This window comes from Taudactylus pleione, unplaced genomic scaffold, assembly GCF_031769625.1.
Source record: "Taudactylus pleione unplaced genomic scaffold, aTauple2 ptg000189l, whole genome shotgun sequence".
NCBI lineage: Eukaryota > Metazoa > Chordata > Amphibia > Anura > Myobatrachidae > Taudactylus > Taudactylus pleione.
In genome coordinates this window covers 1,912,771-1,931,887 of record NW_028284591.1, presented here as the reverse complement: position 1 = coordinate 1,931,887, position 19,117 = coordinate 1,912,771, and the positions used below count along the sequence as shown (strand labels likewise).

General features: G+C 46.8%; 1 protein-coding gene across 3 annotated transcripts in view; it reads right to left on the bottom strand.

The window, feature by feature from the left end:
* Positions 1-17,871, bottom strand: part of WDR7 (WD repeat domain 7) — a 380,928-nt gene extending 363,057 nt beyond the window's left edge. The window contains exons 1-6 of one of the 3 annotated variants that reach the window (XM_088476453.1): positions 17,608-17,871; positions 7,644-7,811; positions 6,130-6,236; positions 3,840-3,918; positions 1,480-1,654; positions 1,175-1,251 (exon numbers count right to left, since the gene is read on the bottom strand). In XM_088476453.1, the coding sequence (XP_088332579.1) occupies positions 1,175-1,251; positions 1,480-1,654; positions 3,840-3,918; positions 6,130-6,236; positions 7,644-7,802 (597 nt within the window). In that variant the 5' untranslated portion in view covers positions 7,803-7,811; positions 17,608-17,871. The remainder of the gene's footprint in view (positions 1-1,174; positions 1,252-1,479; positions 1,655-3,839; positions 3,919-6,129; positions 6,237-7,643; positions 7,812-17,607) is intronic. The other 2 variants (XM_088476451.1, XM_088476452.1) reach the window with 2 other exon arrangements.
* Positions 17,872-19,117: the final 1,246 nt, after the last annotated feature.

Below are 19,117 nucleotides of genomic sequence, written 5' to 3'. Positions count from 1 at the left end.
ACATGGCGATCTGCACACGATCAGCCGATGTGTACGATTTGTGTACGATTTCCCTTGAAACTCTCCCTGGCAGCTCTGCTCACGATTTGGTGTCCAATCTTCATACGATCTCTCCTGCAGTCAGACTGTCACAGTGCATCGCCTCCTAGATTGTCAGATCTGCCCTACTGCACGGCAGATCTGAACATGCGATGTGCGACCCGCCGTGGCGTGCATCGCATCGTGAGTGAGTGGGGACTCACGATTTATTCACGATTTGGCCATATTTTACATGATCTGTCGTTCCAATGTGTCGGAATCGGCCAGATCGGGTAAAATATCGCTATGTGTGTGGCCAGCATCAGAGTTAGGCTGTGGTAGATGATGGTTAGGCACTAGGAGGAGGGTTAAAGTTAGGCTGCGGTAGGGGATGGTTAGAGTTAGGCACTAGGGGGAGGGGGGTTAGGGTTAGGCTGCAGTAGAAGACGGTTAGGGTTAAGTTGCAGGAGGGATGGGTTAGAATACCGACCAAAATTCGTCGGGATAGTCACCGCCAGAATATCGTACCCAACCCTGTTTAACTATGTAAATTCGGTAGTAGCCCCATTTGCCAGAGCATGCTGGGAATAATAGTTCCATGATATTCCTAAATTATTGAGACAGCAATGATGCCTCCTATGCTCCTGAGGAAGATGTGGGTACTTCCACACTGAAACACGGACACTTTGCACAATACACCCACTGTGGACTTCACCATCTCCGGACCAGCATTTTTTATCGGAGAATATTTGCCATCCTCCTGGATTTGCCGTCTACGGCCGGAGCTTCTTGCAGACAGGATCCATACGGCACTTCATAAACTGGGTAATAACGCTCCTACTTTGCTGGACATATTTCTTTGTTTACTATATCCAGTGACTGTGTCTTTATTATTTAAAGGGGTATACCTCAATTCCAAAAAAAAGTGCACAAGTAGAATGGACATGACTTCTTCTGCTCCCACCGAATAGACCGGTCTACGGAACATTTTAATTATTTGAGCCTCAAATAGTTGGTTTTTATTTTTTATATTTAACACATATACTTGAATGTTTTTATGGAAATATATTAAATGTGATACTACTTTTATTGACCCAACCACATTGTTTACGTTCATTTTTACTGTGCTGTATATACCCATAGCGCTGTCCATTACCTGCATGCGGTGAACCTCCGCCGTGATAATCCACACCTTGAGGATTCCAGTGACTGAAACCGCTACAACCGTATCTTCTGTGATACAAAATTTATAAATAAAAAAAAAAAAAAAAAGAGAAAAAAAAAGTAAGCTAAAGTAAGCCGACACAAGACACATACATCAATTAGGCTTAATGGCATTTTTGATCAGGCTCAAAAAGTTTATTTGGTGGCTTTTCTAAAATTACCACAATTAACATTCACTAGGGACATAATGGTCATTTATAAATAAAATAAATAAAAAAAAAAAAAAAGGAAAGTTACCCTGTGTCCTGTGGGAGCGGATGGTGCTCATCGAGCTGATCCAGTCTGGAGAGATCTTTGATACAAGTGTGTAGAGAACATCGAGGCTGCTGGCGTCCACAACAAGGACTTCTGGGTAGTGGCCGTGGCACAGTAACCGCCCCTCTCGCAGAGTTCCAACAGAGAACTGGTAGAACTGAGAAAAGGAATAAAATAACGTTATGTGACATTAGCACAAACTTGATAGAAGATCCCAAATAAAAAGTTGGACAGCGCCATTTGTAGATAATGGGAGCAATTCAATTCAGCGTGCTGTTTAGTCCGACTAATGATTTGTTCTCGACCCCTCCTACGCTAACAGCCCCGTGGCCGGTATTTTAGTTGGAGAATGCCGGTTATCACGACCAGTGGCGGTTCTAGGGGTGGGCTAACAGGGCCGTCGCCCGGGGCGCCACTGAGTCCCCAGAAGGTAAAAAATAAATAAAAAATCCCATAATAATAAAAAAAACATGGGGGCATTCCAACTTTGGCCACTACTATAGGGGGCATTATTACTGGGGCACTACTAATGTGGGGACTACTATAGGGGGCACTACTACTGTGGGCATTGTATTAGGGGCACTACTACTCAGTACTGTGGGTCTTGTGTAAAAGGGGCACTAATTTGGGCATTGTGTAAAAGGGGCACCACTGTGTGTCCAATTGTAAAGCGCAACGGAATATGATGCGCTATATAAGAAACTGTTGATAAAATAAAAATGAATAAGGGACTAATGTGTGGCGTAATTTGAATTGGGGATACTGTATTATAAAGGGAATTACTGCATGTGGCATAATGTGCTATACAGGGCATTACTGCATGTGGCATAATGTGTTATACAGGGCATTACTGCGTGTGGCATAATGTGTTATACAGGGTATTACTGCATGTGGCATAATGTGTTATACAGGGCATTACTGCATGTGGCATAATGTGTTATACAGGGCATTACTGCATGTGGCATAATGTGTTATAGAGGGCATTACTGCATGTGGCATAATGTGTTATACAGGGCATTACTGCATGTGGCATAATGTGTTATAGAGGGCATTACTGCATGTGGCATAATGTGTTATAGAGGGCATTACTGCATGTGGCATAATGTGTTATAAAGGGCATTACTGCGTGTGGCATAATGTGTTTATAAAGGGCATTACTGCGTGTGGCATAATGTGTTTATAAAGGCCATTACTGCATGTGGCATAGTGTGTTATAAAGGCCATTACTGCGTGTGGCATAATGTGTTCTACAGGGCATTACTGCGTGTGGCATAATGTGTTATAAAGGGCATTACTGCGTGTGGCATAATGTGTTATACAGGGCATTACTGCGTGTGGCATAATGTGTTATACAGGGCATTACTGCGCGTGGCATAATGTGTTTATAAAGGGCATTACTGCATGTGGCATAGTGTGTTATACAGGGCATTACTGCATGTGGCATAATGTGCTATACAGGGCATTACTGCATGTGGCATAATGTGTTAAAGGTCATTACTGCGTGTGGCATAATGTGTTATACAGGTCATTACTGCGTGTGGCATAATGTGTTATACAGGGCATTACTGCGTGTGGCATAATGTGTTATACAGGGCATTACTGCGTGTGGCATAATGTGTTTATAAAGGGCATTACTGTGTGTGGCATAATGTGTTATACAGGGCATTACTGCGTGTGGCATAATTTGTTTATAAAGGGCATTACTGCATGTGGCATAATTTGTTTATAAAGGCCATTACTGCGTGTGGCATAATGTGTTATACAGGGCATTACTGCGTGTGGCATAATGTATTTATAAAGGGCATTACTGTGTAAGGCGCATTACTACACATGACAATTATTCACCACGAGGGGAGAGCTTGGGGGAAGCCCAGCACCTTCATAAGTGCTGGGTATGCCCCACAGTTTGATGATTTGGGGGTGTTCCGCAAGGACACGCCCCCTTTCCGGAAGCGCGTGTGCTTTCAGCGCGTGCAGAGGAACGTCATCTACAAAAAAGTTGTTGTTGTTTTTTTTTTTTTTCTGGGGCACAACTGTGAACTTTCGCCCTGAGCTCCTCAATGTCTAGAACCGGCCCTGATCGCGACTAAACACACAGATGTGAGAACCGGCATTCTCTGACCTACTGCAGTAAACATCACAGTGAATTGGAATAGCTCTGGGAGCTCCCTCCCAGCGCTATTCAACTCCCGCTGGATTAAACTGCTCCCAATAAGATAATTTGGGGTTAGTTTGTTACATCGTTATGCCATTTACATCAGTACATGAACCAAAATTAATATATATTTTTTCACAGTTCCAAGACAGTAACATACATGGATTTGTAACAGTTTTACACCCACCTGTATACCAGTGTGCGTACATGCTAATTTGGTAAACTCTACGCATCTTCCGTCGTTCACATCCCAAAGACACATCTCACTGTAAAGAGAAAAGGAGAAATCAATGGCAGCTCAGCCAATCCTCGGTCCATAGAGAACAGAAACACATAGAAAGGGAGAGGAGTAAGGGGTACCTACCGGAGGTGCATGCAAGAGACTTTTAGGTAACTTAAGACACTATGGGCTAGATCCAATTAGGTACGTTGGAGGCAGAGTTGCCTTTGCAATGCCATAGAAACTCCAACAACGGCACCGCAATCCGTCCCCCCTCCCCTTCGTGGCCCCGTCTCACCCCAGATGTACAGTGAGTATGGCACACAGCCGCGCTTACTTGCGCAATGAGTAATTCGCACCTAATTGGATAAAGCCCTATGTTACATTCAGTTAATTAAAATACCCCCCAAAAAATTATAAAAATGCTGAATGAGCATAAATAGAGGAATACTGTATGTCAGAAAAAAGTGACAGTTGGAGCTTTAGATTACTCCCAAATCCTCATTTTTAATCTTTATGCCCTGAAATTTGGCATGCAGCACCCAGCAACAGTTCTACCCGGCCGTGACAAATTTCAGCTCTGTACCTCCAACAGCTTTTGAGGTGTAGCCCTTAAACACTATGGGCTTCATTCAGAGGCGGCCGTACGGTCTACGGCCGCCTCGATGTTTGTCCAGTGCGTATGCGCATGAGGGAGCCGGCTCCTTCGTGCGCATGCGTGACACCCGCAACGACCAACAGCGCCGGTCGTAGCGGGTCTTTTTCCAAAGGGGGCGAGCTGTCGATGTTGATTGACAGCTCTCCCCGTTTGGAAGGCGGGCCGGGGGGGTGGCAGCCCAAACTGAGGCGTTCCCATGGGAACGCCTGCCGTTTGGGGGAGGCCCCACTGACATCACTAGTGATGTCAGTGGAGAGCTTCCGGCTCTGACAGAGCCAGAAGCTCTCCGGGGCTTACGACAAGTGAGACCCTACCCTAGGGTCTTGTCGTAAGCCCCGATGGTCGCGATGGTCTATGACCATCGCGACCATCACCCTAGCTGTCATTTGAGCTGTGGGTGTAAACCCACAGCCTAACGACCGAAACAGAGGTGGCCAGTCAGGATGCAAGCGGCCGCCCAGTTTCTGAGCAACCGCTTGCATCCACCGACCGCCTCTGAATGAGGGCCTATGCCCCCCCCCCCTCCGGAATTCTCTATGGAGATTTCCGTTTCTTGTAGATGCCGCCTAATATAAGGGCACGACTTATAATATTGTGGATGGGCTAGGCCTAATGCCGTTGAGCTAGTGTGATAGACAGATATAAGGAAAGCAATGGAAGAAAGAGATAACTGGGGACATTTATAAAAACTGTTGCACAGAAATACTGAGCAGAAATACAGTACATCAAAGACTACTGGGCAAAAATCATCAACAAAAATGCACAAATCGCTATCTATTTTTGTCCTGAGCAACAATGAACGGGCAGAAATGTTGCTGATAATACCCCTGGGAGCCTTTAAGCGGCACGTCGTGGAGGGCACAAAATGTAACTGTACCAGGGGAATTATGCCTTACTAAGCCCCATTATTGCAAAACACTCCTACTGCAAAATATAATAAGAGCCCTATGTAGCATATTCTTCTCCATACGCTGGTGGTACTCAAATCAAAATACAGATTGAGGGCCTTTAAATCTAAAAAAATAATAATATTCAGAATTATTGAGAAAAATCAGAAGCAGATGAAATAGGTTTTACATGTAATAATCGAATAGCAGTCAGTTACAGAATAATATATGAAATCAAAGGAGCTTATTACGGGAGCACTAGTTACATTGAGAGCACCCACAATAATTGGTGAAAACAGATACTTGACTTAACACTTACAGAGTGCAAAGCCATAGACGTCATGTGACATTGCTGCTACATTATATTTACTGAGAGCAGCCCCAGCAATCACAGGTCTCGGAGCAAATATAAGTAAACAGCACCACCTGCAGGCTATAAAGGGTTATGATCTACACAGACAAATGAATAGCCGGCTACATATTTATATATAGTCCATATAATCCACTAGAGAAACTTAAACATGTATTGTAAGGAACAAACAACCCCCCTTGCTGTAAATTATTATGGACATTAGAATTCATCACCTTGTATAAAGCCTGCAGCCTTGTGTCACTGTATTGTTGATGAACTCCTCCATAACTTGCAGTATTCTTAATGTACAATAGGGCACATGATAAAAACACAGAGCCCCGGGGCAGTGAGGCTACTCACCCACTTTCTGATGCGCTCACTATATACTGACGGTCACTGGAGGCACTGGCTTTGGACAGACAGGTGATGGAAGCTGTGTGGCCAAACAGCAGGGCCCGGGGGTTGATCTGCAAATCAAAAATAAAAAAACATAAACCTAAAAACCAAACCATCACAAAAACATTTCTCAGCCCTACACAAGTATCTATCGCAAAGAATCACGTAAACTGTATAGATATAGGAGAGAATCCAGTTATTCTAGGTGTGGCGAGTGATATACCAGACACACAGTGCGGCTATTGCTGCACGTGGAATGAGTGATGTCACAGAAGCATTCTCCTGAGTACTGTGACATAACGTGTCCCTAGAGAACAGAAAGGCTATATTGTAATGAATGATGACTCAGGTGACAGATGGCTGCTTCGATCGTGTGTTGGCAGGATGTGCGTTCTAATGCCACGGTTTATGCCACCAATTAAAAACACAGATATTTAAAAAATACGTGGCTTTTGGTCACAGTGACATTATGTAAATTGAATAAAAGACACTAGAAGCTGCATTATCACACTGGATAAATGTAATGTGCTACTTTCTCCCCGTCACCCGGAGCAATAAGGCCGCTTACGGAGGATAATGGTCTTTGGGCTCCCTTTCGCTAGCGAGCGGCCCCTTTACATCACCCACCTCTGGAACCATTAGGCTTCTTAGATCTCAAGGGTTTCCAATGCTACCTGGGATTCCAGAGTCCGGAAATAACTACCCCTGGGATCTGGGCCTTCAACTACCCCAAGGAAGGAGCCTCTGATAACTTTGGGAGACGGCTGCCTCTAAAGCTGGGTACACACCTGACAGATAGATCTGCAGATGGTGGTTGTTCATACACACTGAACCACCATCATCTTTTCTCCTGGGCACTGGTCCCACTGCGACCCCCTTCCCCTGGTCTCTGCTGCAAGTGTATGGGCGGTTGGCTGATCGCCCGTACACACTGCACGATTGACAGCTATATCTGCCATCGGATACGTGATATGTCTGAACGACGTCATTCACAGACATATCGCTGACACACACTGGCCAACGGGCACCCGATATATTGCCAGAAATGAATAAATAAATATTGCTGAAGGTCCCACGAGTTTAATTGCTCAGCCGCAGACCTAGGGCACATAAGTAAAAAGTGTTGTAGGAATCGCAAGTTTGTTGTTTAGTTTTTATTATAAGCAGATAATAAAACAATAGTTTTCTTTTCCACAGTGCATGGACCATATGCAGCCTAGCAGAGATTTCTCATTGCTCGTTTGACATTTACAGGCCTGCAGCACGTACAGTATATGTAACATATAAGCTGCACTGTCAGGAAACCAGTGGAGAACAGACTAGATATGTATCTCATTGCCCAATACTAGAGTCTGTACACATAAAAAAAGATGCAATAGAGACAAGAAGTGGAAGTAGAGAATTAGCATGTACAATGCAATATGCAGTTGGGCAATGCTTCACCAGGAACGTCACAGACCAGAAATAATTATACTCACTTCCAGTTCTGGGGAGAGATCCCAGAGGCAGATCTGTCCGTCATGGCAGCCTGTTATAACGGTTGCTAGATCATCCATTACCAGCACAGTGGATATACAGTGTGTGGGCGCCTTACGTCCCCATAGGACGATGGGCAGAACAAGACTGTTCCCAGTCATGTTTTACACCTAGCAGAAAGAAAATGAGAATGTAGTACCAATGAATACAATGCAAGCCAAAAAAGCAAGAGATATACACACAATTTATTAGAACTAGTAATAACTTGTGCAACTAGTTACAAGCTAATCAGGAGCTAAGACAACCTAGATGGTTGAGTGTGGAGCCTGGAGTGGGTGGAAGAATTCTTAGTATGCACACCACACTTCCTGTCTGTAAGTCTAACTGAGCACAGCATGAAGCCTTTCAGTCACTTAGGGCGGAATTCAATTGTTTTGAGTCCCCTTCGCGCCCGACGGAGCTATTCAATTGTTGCTCCTGTCGGGCGCGATCAGCTGCCAGCGCTCCATTTCAGATCGCAGCCCCAGAGGGGTTCGAGCTGAAACCGGCGAAAAGTGACCTGTTTGGGCGCCCAAATGGCACTTTTCACGATCGCGCCCAGCACTTTGGTCGGGGGAAAGGCGATTTACGCGGCTAAACCCTACCACTTTGGGCGCGATGAGCACAAAAAGCTGGAACAATTGAATAGCGGCCCGCGATCTCCCGTCACTTTAGACGGGAGATCCGGGCCACGAAAACAATTGAATTCTGCACTTACAATGTGGTTACAGTAAAAGATGGTTTATACACTGCAAATACACTTTTAAACTTCAAGAAGTCCATCTTTGTAAAGCTGTATCAGCACCCGGACTTCTGCCGTATTATAGGCCAAACACAGCGCGGAACTGAATGAGCAGACATAGGGGCCGTTACAGAGCTGACTGCACACCTGTATGCAGAGCATTTCGTGTATGTTTTAGCGCTGTGCATACCGGGCCTGATTCAGACCCGGTCGCAAGCGCTGAGCGCTCTGCAACCGGATCGATGGTGGCCCACAGCGCATGACGGAGCCGGCTCCGTCGTGCGCATGCGCGAGACCCGGCTAGCGACGGCCACTCCGTCGCTCCGGGTCTTGCACAAAAAGGGGGTGAGCTGTGTCGATGTTGAGTGACAGCTTGCTCCCTTTGGTGGGCGGGCCAGGGGGGTGGCTGCCCAAACGGGGGCGTTCCCTTGAGAACGCCTGCCGTTCGGGGGCGGCCCCACTGACATCACAAGTGATGTTAGTGGAGAGCTTCAGGCTCTGTTAGAGCCGAAAGCTCTCTGGGGCTTGCGATGGGCGAGACCCTACCACAAGGGTCTCGTCGCAAGCCCGATGGTCTTGACCATCGCGAACATCATCCTGGCCGCTCGCTATACCTGTGGTCACCCACAGGTATGCGAGCGGCCAAGAGGCAGCTCCAAAAAAAATAAAAAACGCCAGCCCTGATTCAGAGTGAGCGTCCGGCTCTGAATCAGGCCCTCTGTGTGCACACAAGCAGGGGCCAAGCAGAACCATGTGTATTTCAATCACATCTACACTTACAATAAAAGAGGCGTAACCGAGTTCTCCTTTTTCACCTGTCCTCAAAGCGCACCAAATAGCCCTGTTTGCTGCGCCATGACAAAGATGCACCATGCGTCTTGTTGTTCTGTATTTTTACTGAATTTGCATCTTTTTAGCACTGCTAATTGCGATAAAAGCACAAAGTACGCGTACCCTGTACAACACTAGAGGATTTGCGTTCTATAGCGTTGCGGCAAGGACGCTAATCAGGGACAAAGGCAAAAGACCGGGGACCGATATGACTGAGGCGCACCTTGCAACGTCGTATGGATTTACACTGCGATGAAAGGGCGAATTCTAATCCCCCAGTCATTACAATCCTGTTGGTAGTTGGCTGCTGTGCAAGAAAAAGTTCTAAAGTCTGAAACTAGCCATCCATGTCTGGGCATCCAAGTCGGCAAAAACGCTAGTTGAAGACGGACGTTCTCAATTAGACAATGTTCAGTGATAGGAAGTCGACAGAAAGGCAGGTTGTGTGTTGGATGTAAGCTTGGATAAGTCTAGAGTATAGGGCTGGTAGACGTGTACACTGATAAAGGGGACAACTGGTAGAAAGCTAAGCGCACTGGTAGAGGGTGGGCACACTGCATGATGTGTGTGTCTCTGAATACGAGTGAACAGACGCATTTTTTCCCCACGTGCAGCAAAAGCTAGAGCGCATGCAGCCAATATCCGTCCTCCTCTGCATATAGTCGTCAGTACAGCTCAATTTATACAGACTACACATTTCTAATGCTAATTTGCAGATACAGTGCAGCAAAACTAAAGGTGCTCCAAATTTCACCAGTTTGCTCATATATTAAAGTACGTCTAAAGGCGCACATCCACTAGGCGATTTTAATGAGCGATTGAACGATTACAACATCGTAATCGTTCCATCGCTCAGTAATCGTGCACAAATCGGGCACTATAATGTCGGAATCGACCAGCGATGTTCAGGGATGAGGGAGGGTGCCTGCACTGAACACACCGTTCAGTGTGGGCACTACAGGGGATGGGGAACGACTGTATGATCACAATGCTGATATCGTACTGTCGTTACCCCATCGCCTAGTGGATGTGCACCTTTACTCTAAGAAGTGTAGACATTCTCATACCCTAGTATCTAACCTTCAAATCAGTTAATTGCAGAGGGTTGGTACTACCCTCTTGGGGGAGTGGAGATCAGATTGAATTTTGAAAGACGTTAACATAATTGTTACCCTTTTGTGCTATTACCTCCCTCAATGGGTGGGGGGGGGGGACAATGGTGAGGAGTTTATGGAAACTAGGGGATAGTGGCGAGATAAAGTATGGGAATCATTGCTTTAAATGCACACTAACCATATCTTGTTTTACCTGACCGCATTAGTGGCACAGCCAGATTATAAGTGTCAGGAGAGAGCTGAGAACAAGTGGCAAGCAATTATATAGAGCTTCTGACAGGGAATGAACGCTGGCAGCCAAAATGCACCATGCCATTCTGTCAATGGTCACGCCACTGTGCTAGATAACGAGAGTCGAACAGTGGCACTACTGCCCCTTAAGTTTGCGAAAAGCTGCACAATCTATTCATCCTCATCTACTCATATTCCTCAGATAGACCAAAGCAAGCAAGCAAAGAACAGCTCAAGTTCATCACCAGCAAGAGGGAGCACAGCCTATCCTCACCACGCTTGAGAGAGAGATATAGATACACACATATTATATATATATATATATATATATATATATATATATATATATATATATATATACACACACACACACTTATATTGCATTAGCATATTCTGTTGCACTTTACAATTGGGAACAAAACACTAATAAAACAAAACTTCTGGCCAATTAACAATCAGTAGTACCTGCGGGATTGAATACATCGCTGACGCACTGCTAAACAATAGTTTGACATTTGAACTTACTTACACCATAGAGGTATACTTTAAAACTTAGTTAAAAACTAGGCAGAATAATTTAGTTATATCTCTCTGTTTATGGCAGTTTCTGGGAACCATAAAAATGAAACTAGTTTCCTGTGTTCTAAATATGGATCATTCACATGCTTTCATCTACAAAGCATAAGGCTCTTGTATGCCGCTTGCTACCCAGAGTCCACCTCTCTCTATCGGAGCTGGAAGTCTTCCATTTGCTGCAGAGTAGAATGTAAGCAAACACAACAGGGAGGATCCCAGAGGTCTGCGCTTATCTCAAACCAAAACACTAAAACTAAACTGCACTCAATATTGTAGCACAAACACAGCAGTGACACAGTGCAATCACTAGCAAACTGCAGGTCACACACAGGCTTCTGTAGCAGAGGGCACGTATACAATTGGGGTACTAAGGGGGGAGATTAAATTGCTTTTGGGCACCCGTAAGTAATGCGTGTCAGAAAGGCGATATTCAATCGTTTTGCCGAAGGCCGCGCGTGCCATGGACACCCATTAATTCTCGCGCATGTCGCGCCCAAATGCACCAGGATTAGCCGCGTAAAGAGGCTAAACTCATGCAAACTACTCGGAAGGCTGAGTTTGGGTGCCCAAAAGCCAGACTTTGGACAGATATAATGGGCACCTGCGGCACTCTAGCCCATCGGGAAAACAAATTACTATGGTCCGTCACTTAGACGGGAGCTGCGGGCACAAGTAAATATTCATCTTCCTTTCCCAGCTAAGCCATAGTCCTATTACTACACATTACTGGCAACAAGCTCAGCTTTAAAAAATAGTTTTAGGTAAATTGCCACTGCTATTATATTAACAGCATTTACTATAAATGAAGTTAGGAATTTAATGTGACTCTGATGTCTACTCCCCTCTCACCATTTGTTTATCTTAAGGTGCGTATCCACTACACGAGAGTGGAAGGACTGTACGATTACAACATCCTGTGCAATGGATAATGTGCCCACACTGTACGATATGTCGCTCTGTGCAGGCACTCTCCCTCATCCCCGAACATGCACAACCTGACAATCTCGTCAGGTTGGCCTACATGTTCCTGCGATGACAGATGCCGACACTGACCAGCGGGAGCGCGCTTCACCGGCATAATTACTGCACGATTAATGAGCGACTGAACAATAACAATGTCGCAATCGTTCAATCGCTCATTTTACTCGAGTAGTGGATACGCGCCATTAGACTTTATTGCATCCCAATCTAGTGTAGGTTGAGTACTGGGGGAGGGATCCCAATCAGAGAGCACACAGACACATGTTTGTAGCTATACTTATTAGTGATCAGGAAGGCTGCATAGTCGTAGCCTGCTATAGTCAGTGTTAAGGCTCATACACACTGGACGATATGCTCCATGTGCGATATCGTCAGTGCTCGCCCTTGGACTGCTGGCCAAACGACATAGTGCACACACGCTAAACGATATCGTTCAGTGATGTCATCCTGCCACATCACAGAACAGGCAGTTCCCGATGATATCGTCAGATTGACCTGCATGTTCGGACAACAGCAGACATAGTTATCGTTCCATGGGAGCGTGCATCGTTGGTCGTTCGGACCATTCAGACTAGACAATATGAACGATATATCATTGAACGATATCGTTATCGTTCATTTTTATCGTCTAGTGCAGTGATTTTCAACCTTTTTTAAATCAAGGCACACTACACAAGGTTTTGTAATTGCCAAGGCACACCATCAGGCGATGCGGTGTGTGCAACCTATGAAAAAACACACTACATTGGCCCCCGCAGGAATAAAGCAATCCCATTGGCCGCCACAGAAATAAAGCAATCACATTGGACCCAACAGAAATAAAGCAATCCCATTGGCCCCCATGGAGAGAAAAAAAACTGGAAAAAAAAAAAAAAAGCTAATTGGCTCACCCCCCCTATCAGGGCTGGAAGGGCTAGCTCTGTCACTGGTGCGGGGCGGGCAGGAAGCGCTGGCTCGGTCAGTAGCGTGGGGCGGGCAGGAAGCGCTGGCCCGGTCACTGGCGCAGGCAAGTTGGGCTTGCTTGCAGGCAACGCGGCGTGCGTGACATGTGATGTCATGCCACCGCATCTAAGCAAGCGATGGCCCAGGCGCGTCTGAGCCTCCCAGAGGAGATCAGCGTCAGCCCGGGCCATACAGTACTGTATAATGTGCCCAGCAGCTATGACCGCCGCCGTCGAACACTTCCCAACTGCCCACGGCACACTAGCTGAAAACCGCTGTTCTAGTGAGCACGCGGCATTAGATTCAAAGTGTAATTACAATTTGATATCTAATGCTGGGTAGGCACCTAGCAGATATATCTGCAGATGATGGTTGTTTATACACACACTGAACAACGATCATCTTCCATCTGTTGGCGAGGTCCCGCTGGCCAGCGACCCCTCCTCCCCCCCTGTGGCTGCCACTGCAAGTGTACGGGTGGTCAGCTGATCGCCTGTATACGCAGCACGATGGACAGATATATCTGCCATCGGCTGTGCAGCACAGGGACACAATATGTCAGAAACGACATAGGCCCTCATTCAGACCCACTCGCGAGCGGCTGTCCGCTCGCAAGTGGGTCGATGGTCTGCACTGCGCATGCGCACGACGGAGGGAGCTCCGTCGTGCGCATGCGCGAGACGCGACGAGCGAAGGACTTTCCTTCGCTCGTAGTGTCTCATCAAAGGGGGCGTGCTGTCGATGTTGACTGACAGCACGCCCCCTTTGGTGGGCGTGCCTGCCAGACGGAGGCGTTCCGAAGGGAACGCATACCGTCTGAAGCCGGCCCCACTGACATCACTAGTGATGTCAGTGGGAGTGATTTTGGCTCTGAGAGCCAAAATCACTCCTGGCCTTGCGGTTGAAAAACTCAACCACAGGCTTCTGCTCGCAGTGGCGATGGTCGCGATCGTCACGACCATCGCGACCATCATCCTGCACGCTCGTATATGCTGTGGGTGGTGACCCACAGCTATACGAGCGTCCAGGAGGACGCTCCATATTAATGGAGGTGGGCCCTGATTCAGAGCGAGCGCTCTGGTCAGAGCATCCGGCTCTGAATCAGGGCCATAGTTCACAGACATATCGCTAGTACACACTGCCCGACTAGTATACAATATATTGGCCGATTTTTTGATCGGCCAATATATCTGCCAGTGTGTACCCAGCTGAAGACGGAGTTAAGCTGGAGAAGAACTGAAGGAGAACATCCTGAAACCAGAACTTGTACTTATGTGAATTAGCTAATTCACCATCACTAACAGCTGCTGTATGTATATCCAGGAAACTCCTTACTGCACTCCCTGCTTGGACATTGCAAGTACTCCCCAATCTGCTGCTGCTCTTATTGGCTGCTCTTGTTGTTCAATGCACCTCTGACTGGATGGGCTCTGTACAATGTAATTATTGCCTGCATATTACTGAATATCTTCCATTGCATCACATCTATCCACTTTAAACATTCCTGCACCCACTATTTCTCTTTATATTTCACTTTTGTAGCTGTGCTCCTACATTAGCAGCACTTTTACCTGTATTTTTGAACATTTAACTACATTTATCCACACTGGGGGAGATGTATGAATCTCAGAAGGGGTATCAACGCATGTTATTTGCACTGATACAGCTTCTCCCCAATGTATGATCGGGGTTTGGGCGGTAAATGACAGGGGCTCTATGTGCCCCTGTCATTATCGGCGCTGCTATCTACAAGATACCTGCCTGTTTGGCCCGCTCTCGCTATCGACAGCTATAGCCTGGCGCTGCCCTATCCCCACGGCAGGGACAGCGTTGTCCCTGCAGCGGCGGCTGCCGGCTCCAGGCTGCGCGCGGAGATCTCATGATACTTGCGAGATCCAGCGCATGCTTAGTGGAGCCGGCCGGTTCATACATCTCATCGGTAGTGCTTCCTGCTGCGCCTCGGTAAAGAGAAGCGTTATAGCGTCACGTTAAGTGCCGCTATAATACATCTGCTCCACTGTCTCAACATCACACAGCCTCCACTCCAGTTTTCATCTCACTTACTACCTCATCCACACCATGAACACCTTTACTTCAACCACCCCCCTTATTCAGTGCCCACATAATCCTCTATTTTACCTACTTTTTCCACCCCTTAGCTTCCCCTCTAGTCTCCTCCACTTGCTGTCCCCCCTTTCTTCTCTCCACAGTCTCCATTCCAACCCCCTGCTTCTCTCCCCTACCTTTCCTGTTCCTCCACTCTCAACCACCTCCCTTCCTCCATGGCTTTGCTACTCCACCACTAAGCCCCATTCCCTCCGGTCTCTGTCTGTCACCTCCAGGGCTGCCAAGAGAAATCCTGGGCCCGGGTACAGCAACATCCTGGGGGTGTCCCCTTTAGGGGGGGCGGAGGTGTCCACAGCTTGCTGGGCATGGCTGCACCTCTTTGTGGGTGGGTCTAGCATGTGAGAAGCACCCGCTCACAGGAGCATGGCATAGCACCCAGCAGCTGGGACAAAAGTATCACTATTTGGATGGCGGGACAGTCCCATGATATCTGCATCTTTAGCTGGATGTAGTTAGATGCTATAATGTAACAGACAAAAATTAAAGTGCAACAGCTTTATTTTGTACATTTCTCATGCAAATAACACAAATAAAATCTATTTTTTATTATAGAGATAGGATGAAAGAACATAAGTTTGACATAACATAAGGTCATCTTAAAGCACACACATTCTGCAGCATATATCCTAACCCACTGCTCCATGCTCCTTCCTCACTAGCTACCCCATCTGTGTCACCCCTGTCTGTCTGCCCCTCCTCTTTAGAATGTAAGCTCTAACGAGCAGGGCCCTCGTGCCTCACGTACTTCATTGTGTGCATGCAGGTCAATATACCAATGGCACCCAGATTCTATCAGTCTACAAATGCAGATACAGAACATAAAAGTACACACCTAAAACATTTTACATAATAAGCCCTAATACAAGTAATGTGTTAATGATTCCAGCTCCATAATTCAGCACGAGCACTGGATGAATCTTTGGGAAAAGGTCAGAGAAAAGAGAGGCAACAGATTAAAAGTATAGGGGAAAGAATAAGCACATTCTAAGAAATATTAATATAGGATCTTACTACATTTTGATCTATGCTGCATGTTGAAGGACCAAATGTTAGGTAGAAACAGAAAAACTTAACACAAACACTATATAAACACACACTGACAATCACTTCTAAGAACACATCCATTAGAAGATCCCAATTTAGCAATGCCACCTTTGAACTTTATCTACAGCTGTTAATATAAAGTGGGGGCAAAGCACATATTTCACAATTTTCAATCAAGCACACTAAGATTTTTATAGTCTATTCAACAAAACTCCTAAACTCTACAATATCATAGTGTAGTACTACGATTCTCTCTCTCTAGGGAGATTGTTAGCGCCAGCGGCTCAGTGCCAGGCGCCCAACAGAGCGATTCAGTTGTTGCTCCGTTTGGGCACAAACAGCCGCCGACGCTGGCATTTCTGCTCGCCCCCTCCTGAGGTAGGAGGGTCCCCCCGCAGCCTAACACTAACCCTCCACCTAGTGCCTAACACTCACCTTCGGGATGTCAGCGGTCGGGATTCTGCAGCCGGGAATCTGACCGCTGGCATGCCGACTACATCCACCCCCCCACCTTACACTTACCCTGGATCCCCTTGCTCCCCGCTATCCCTTTATTCTGCAAGCCACAGTGCGAGCCGTTGGCCCATGCGCACTCCGGCTCCTGCTTCACCCAACAGAGACGGGATAGACGATAGAGAATTATTATATACTACTCCAGGTCCAGGTCTGCCCCCACTCCTGGTCTTTCCGATAGATACTTTCCTCCTAATACCCCTTTTCCACTGCCAGCAATAACCCGGGATTTTCTACGTGAGCGCGCTGCAACCCGCGTTCTTTTGCTGTATGAAAGGGCCAGGTTGAAATAAGCCGGGTTGAGTATGCGCAGGGTTGAACGTGGGTTCAACCAGTCTCATGAAGCAGTGTGAATGGGTAACCTGGGTCGATGTGACCCGGGTCCCGGTCCCTGTATAGAAGGGTCGGCACTTGGAGATGATTTCATCTCCAATCACCGGCTCATCACGTGATGCCGATGGCGTCATCGACCCGGCATTAATGACGGGTCGGGCCGCTTGTCTGACAGGGCTCTCAGCCGGGTCGCTCCCGGGATGGGCGCGTGAACATCATCCTGGGTGCGACCCGGCAAACTAGTGGGTGAGGGGTTATTACTCGGCAGCTCAAGCACAGAGCAGTAATCCTGTATTATCTGACAAGAGACGGAAGCCATACATCATATCACCTGTACAACACACAGCTAAGCAACCGGTGGCTCTCCAGCTATTGTGGAACCATAAGACACAGCATGACCAGCCAGACACCCCCAGCACCACTGGCAGTACAGCAACGTACAGAGACATACATACACACACAGTGACCTGTCTCAGGGTCTGCAGCGCTCACCTGTGCCGCCTCCTCTCCCCTCAGTAATGGAGCCTGCACCTCACCGACACCGAACCCCCCCCCCCTACTCTCCCAAAACACCAGCTGACAGTTTCTATGGCGATGCCGCCCCGCTTTACGGCCAGTGTCGCGCCCGCCGGAGGCAGCTGTGGTCTGAAGCGCAGTCACATGCGCTGTCACCGGGCTCGCTCAGCTCCTCTGTACACATCAATAAAGTTTCCAGTCGAATTGAAAAAAAATGACATAAGGAAATAGATGTAAGAAGGTCTCTTTGCTAGATGGGCGGGACTTTGTGGCGTAACGTGTCGTTTGTGGAAGCTTATTGGCTGCAATTGTCGGCAGGCGAACTTAGGGCGCTTGAATATGACGTCCTATGCTCCACCCACTATTAAAGGCTGATCGTTTTCTAAAACGGAGGCCTCCGCCCTCATCTTGTTTATTGGCAATATCTTTATTAGTACAATCATTATTTGTAGTGGATTAAATAATTAACGTTGAGCATTACAGTGTATTCAGACCTATTTCCAATGCAATCTTTATTTTTCAATATTCTATTTTTCCCATTGAAGCGGGTCCATTTATTGCTTACTTCACAAATGATTAAGTTGGGTTAATGGGACAATTGTAGAGATAGCCGTAGGAAACCGATGGTTCATAACCATCAATGTTTTCATTCCAATAGACAATTCCGTGCGTGCAATGGTGTCTTCATTCCATACTCCCTAACCATCCCGCTTTTGGCTAAAGTAGGACAGTCACACTCTTGGAGTACTGTGCCATCCATGGGCTGTGCAGTGTCCCACAGGGGGGTTAAGGAGTGTGTGGGGGGGAGGGGGGAGCAGTCTATCATCGCTGCTGTGCATAGTAGAGCAGCAGGTGAATAGATGCCGTATCTAAATAGTACAGGGGAGAGCCTAGGAGAAGCCTAGCTAATCCAGAATTATGGAAACGGACATGAGACCTGAAACCATGCCCCCGTATTGCAAGGCCATGCCACTGTTCTTCTTCCCACCTCCCAGATGTTGGAAGTTAAAGGTCTTGATCTATAGGATATTGGTGTTGTAAATGGTTGTTTCGTTTCGGAGTTAGTTGGCAAAACGTCTGCCCGCCATTTACAATGCATCACTGTTGTGCTCTGGAAAATGTGACAGTTGGTGAACTCTTACCTGTGCACCTGTGGGGTGATCTGGAAACTGTGGGGCCTATTCATCATAACTTAAAATTCGATGGAGGTTATTAGGTTTAGAACTCGCATGGAGTTCTACCTAATTACCGGAGGAATTCATCATTCCTCCTCTCCATAACTATCTATTTCGAAAAGCTGTCATGTTTGCGATGACAGCTTTTTAGGAAATAGTTTTCCCTCTCTACACTAACTTACCGCAGCTGGAATGTGTGCTGCGCATGCGCCATTATATTCGTAAAACCAGCGCATACGCAGCACTGCCAACAGCTGCAGTAATTTTGTGTCTCATGTGACAGTATCCCAACCAATGGTAGCTTGATCTCG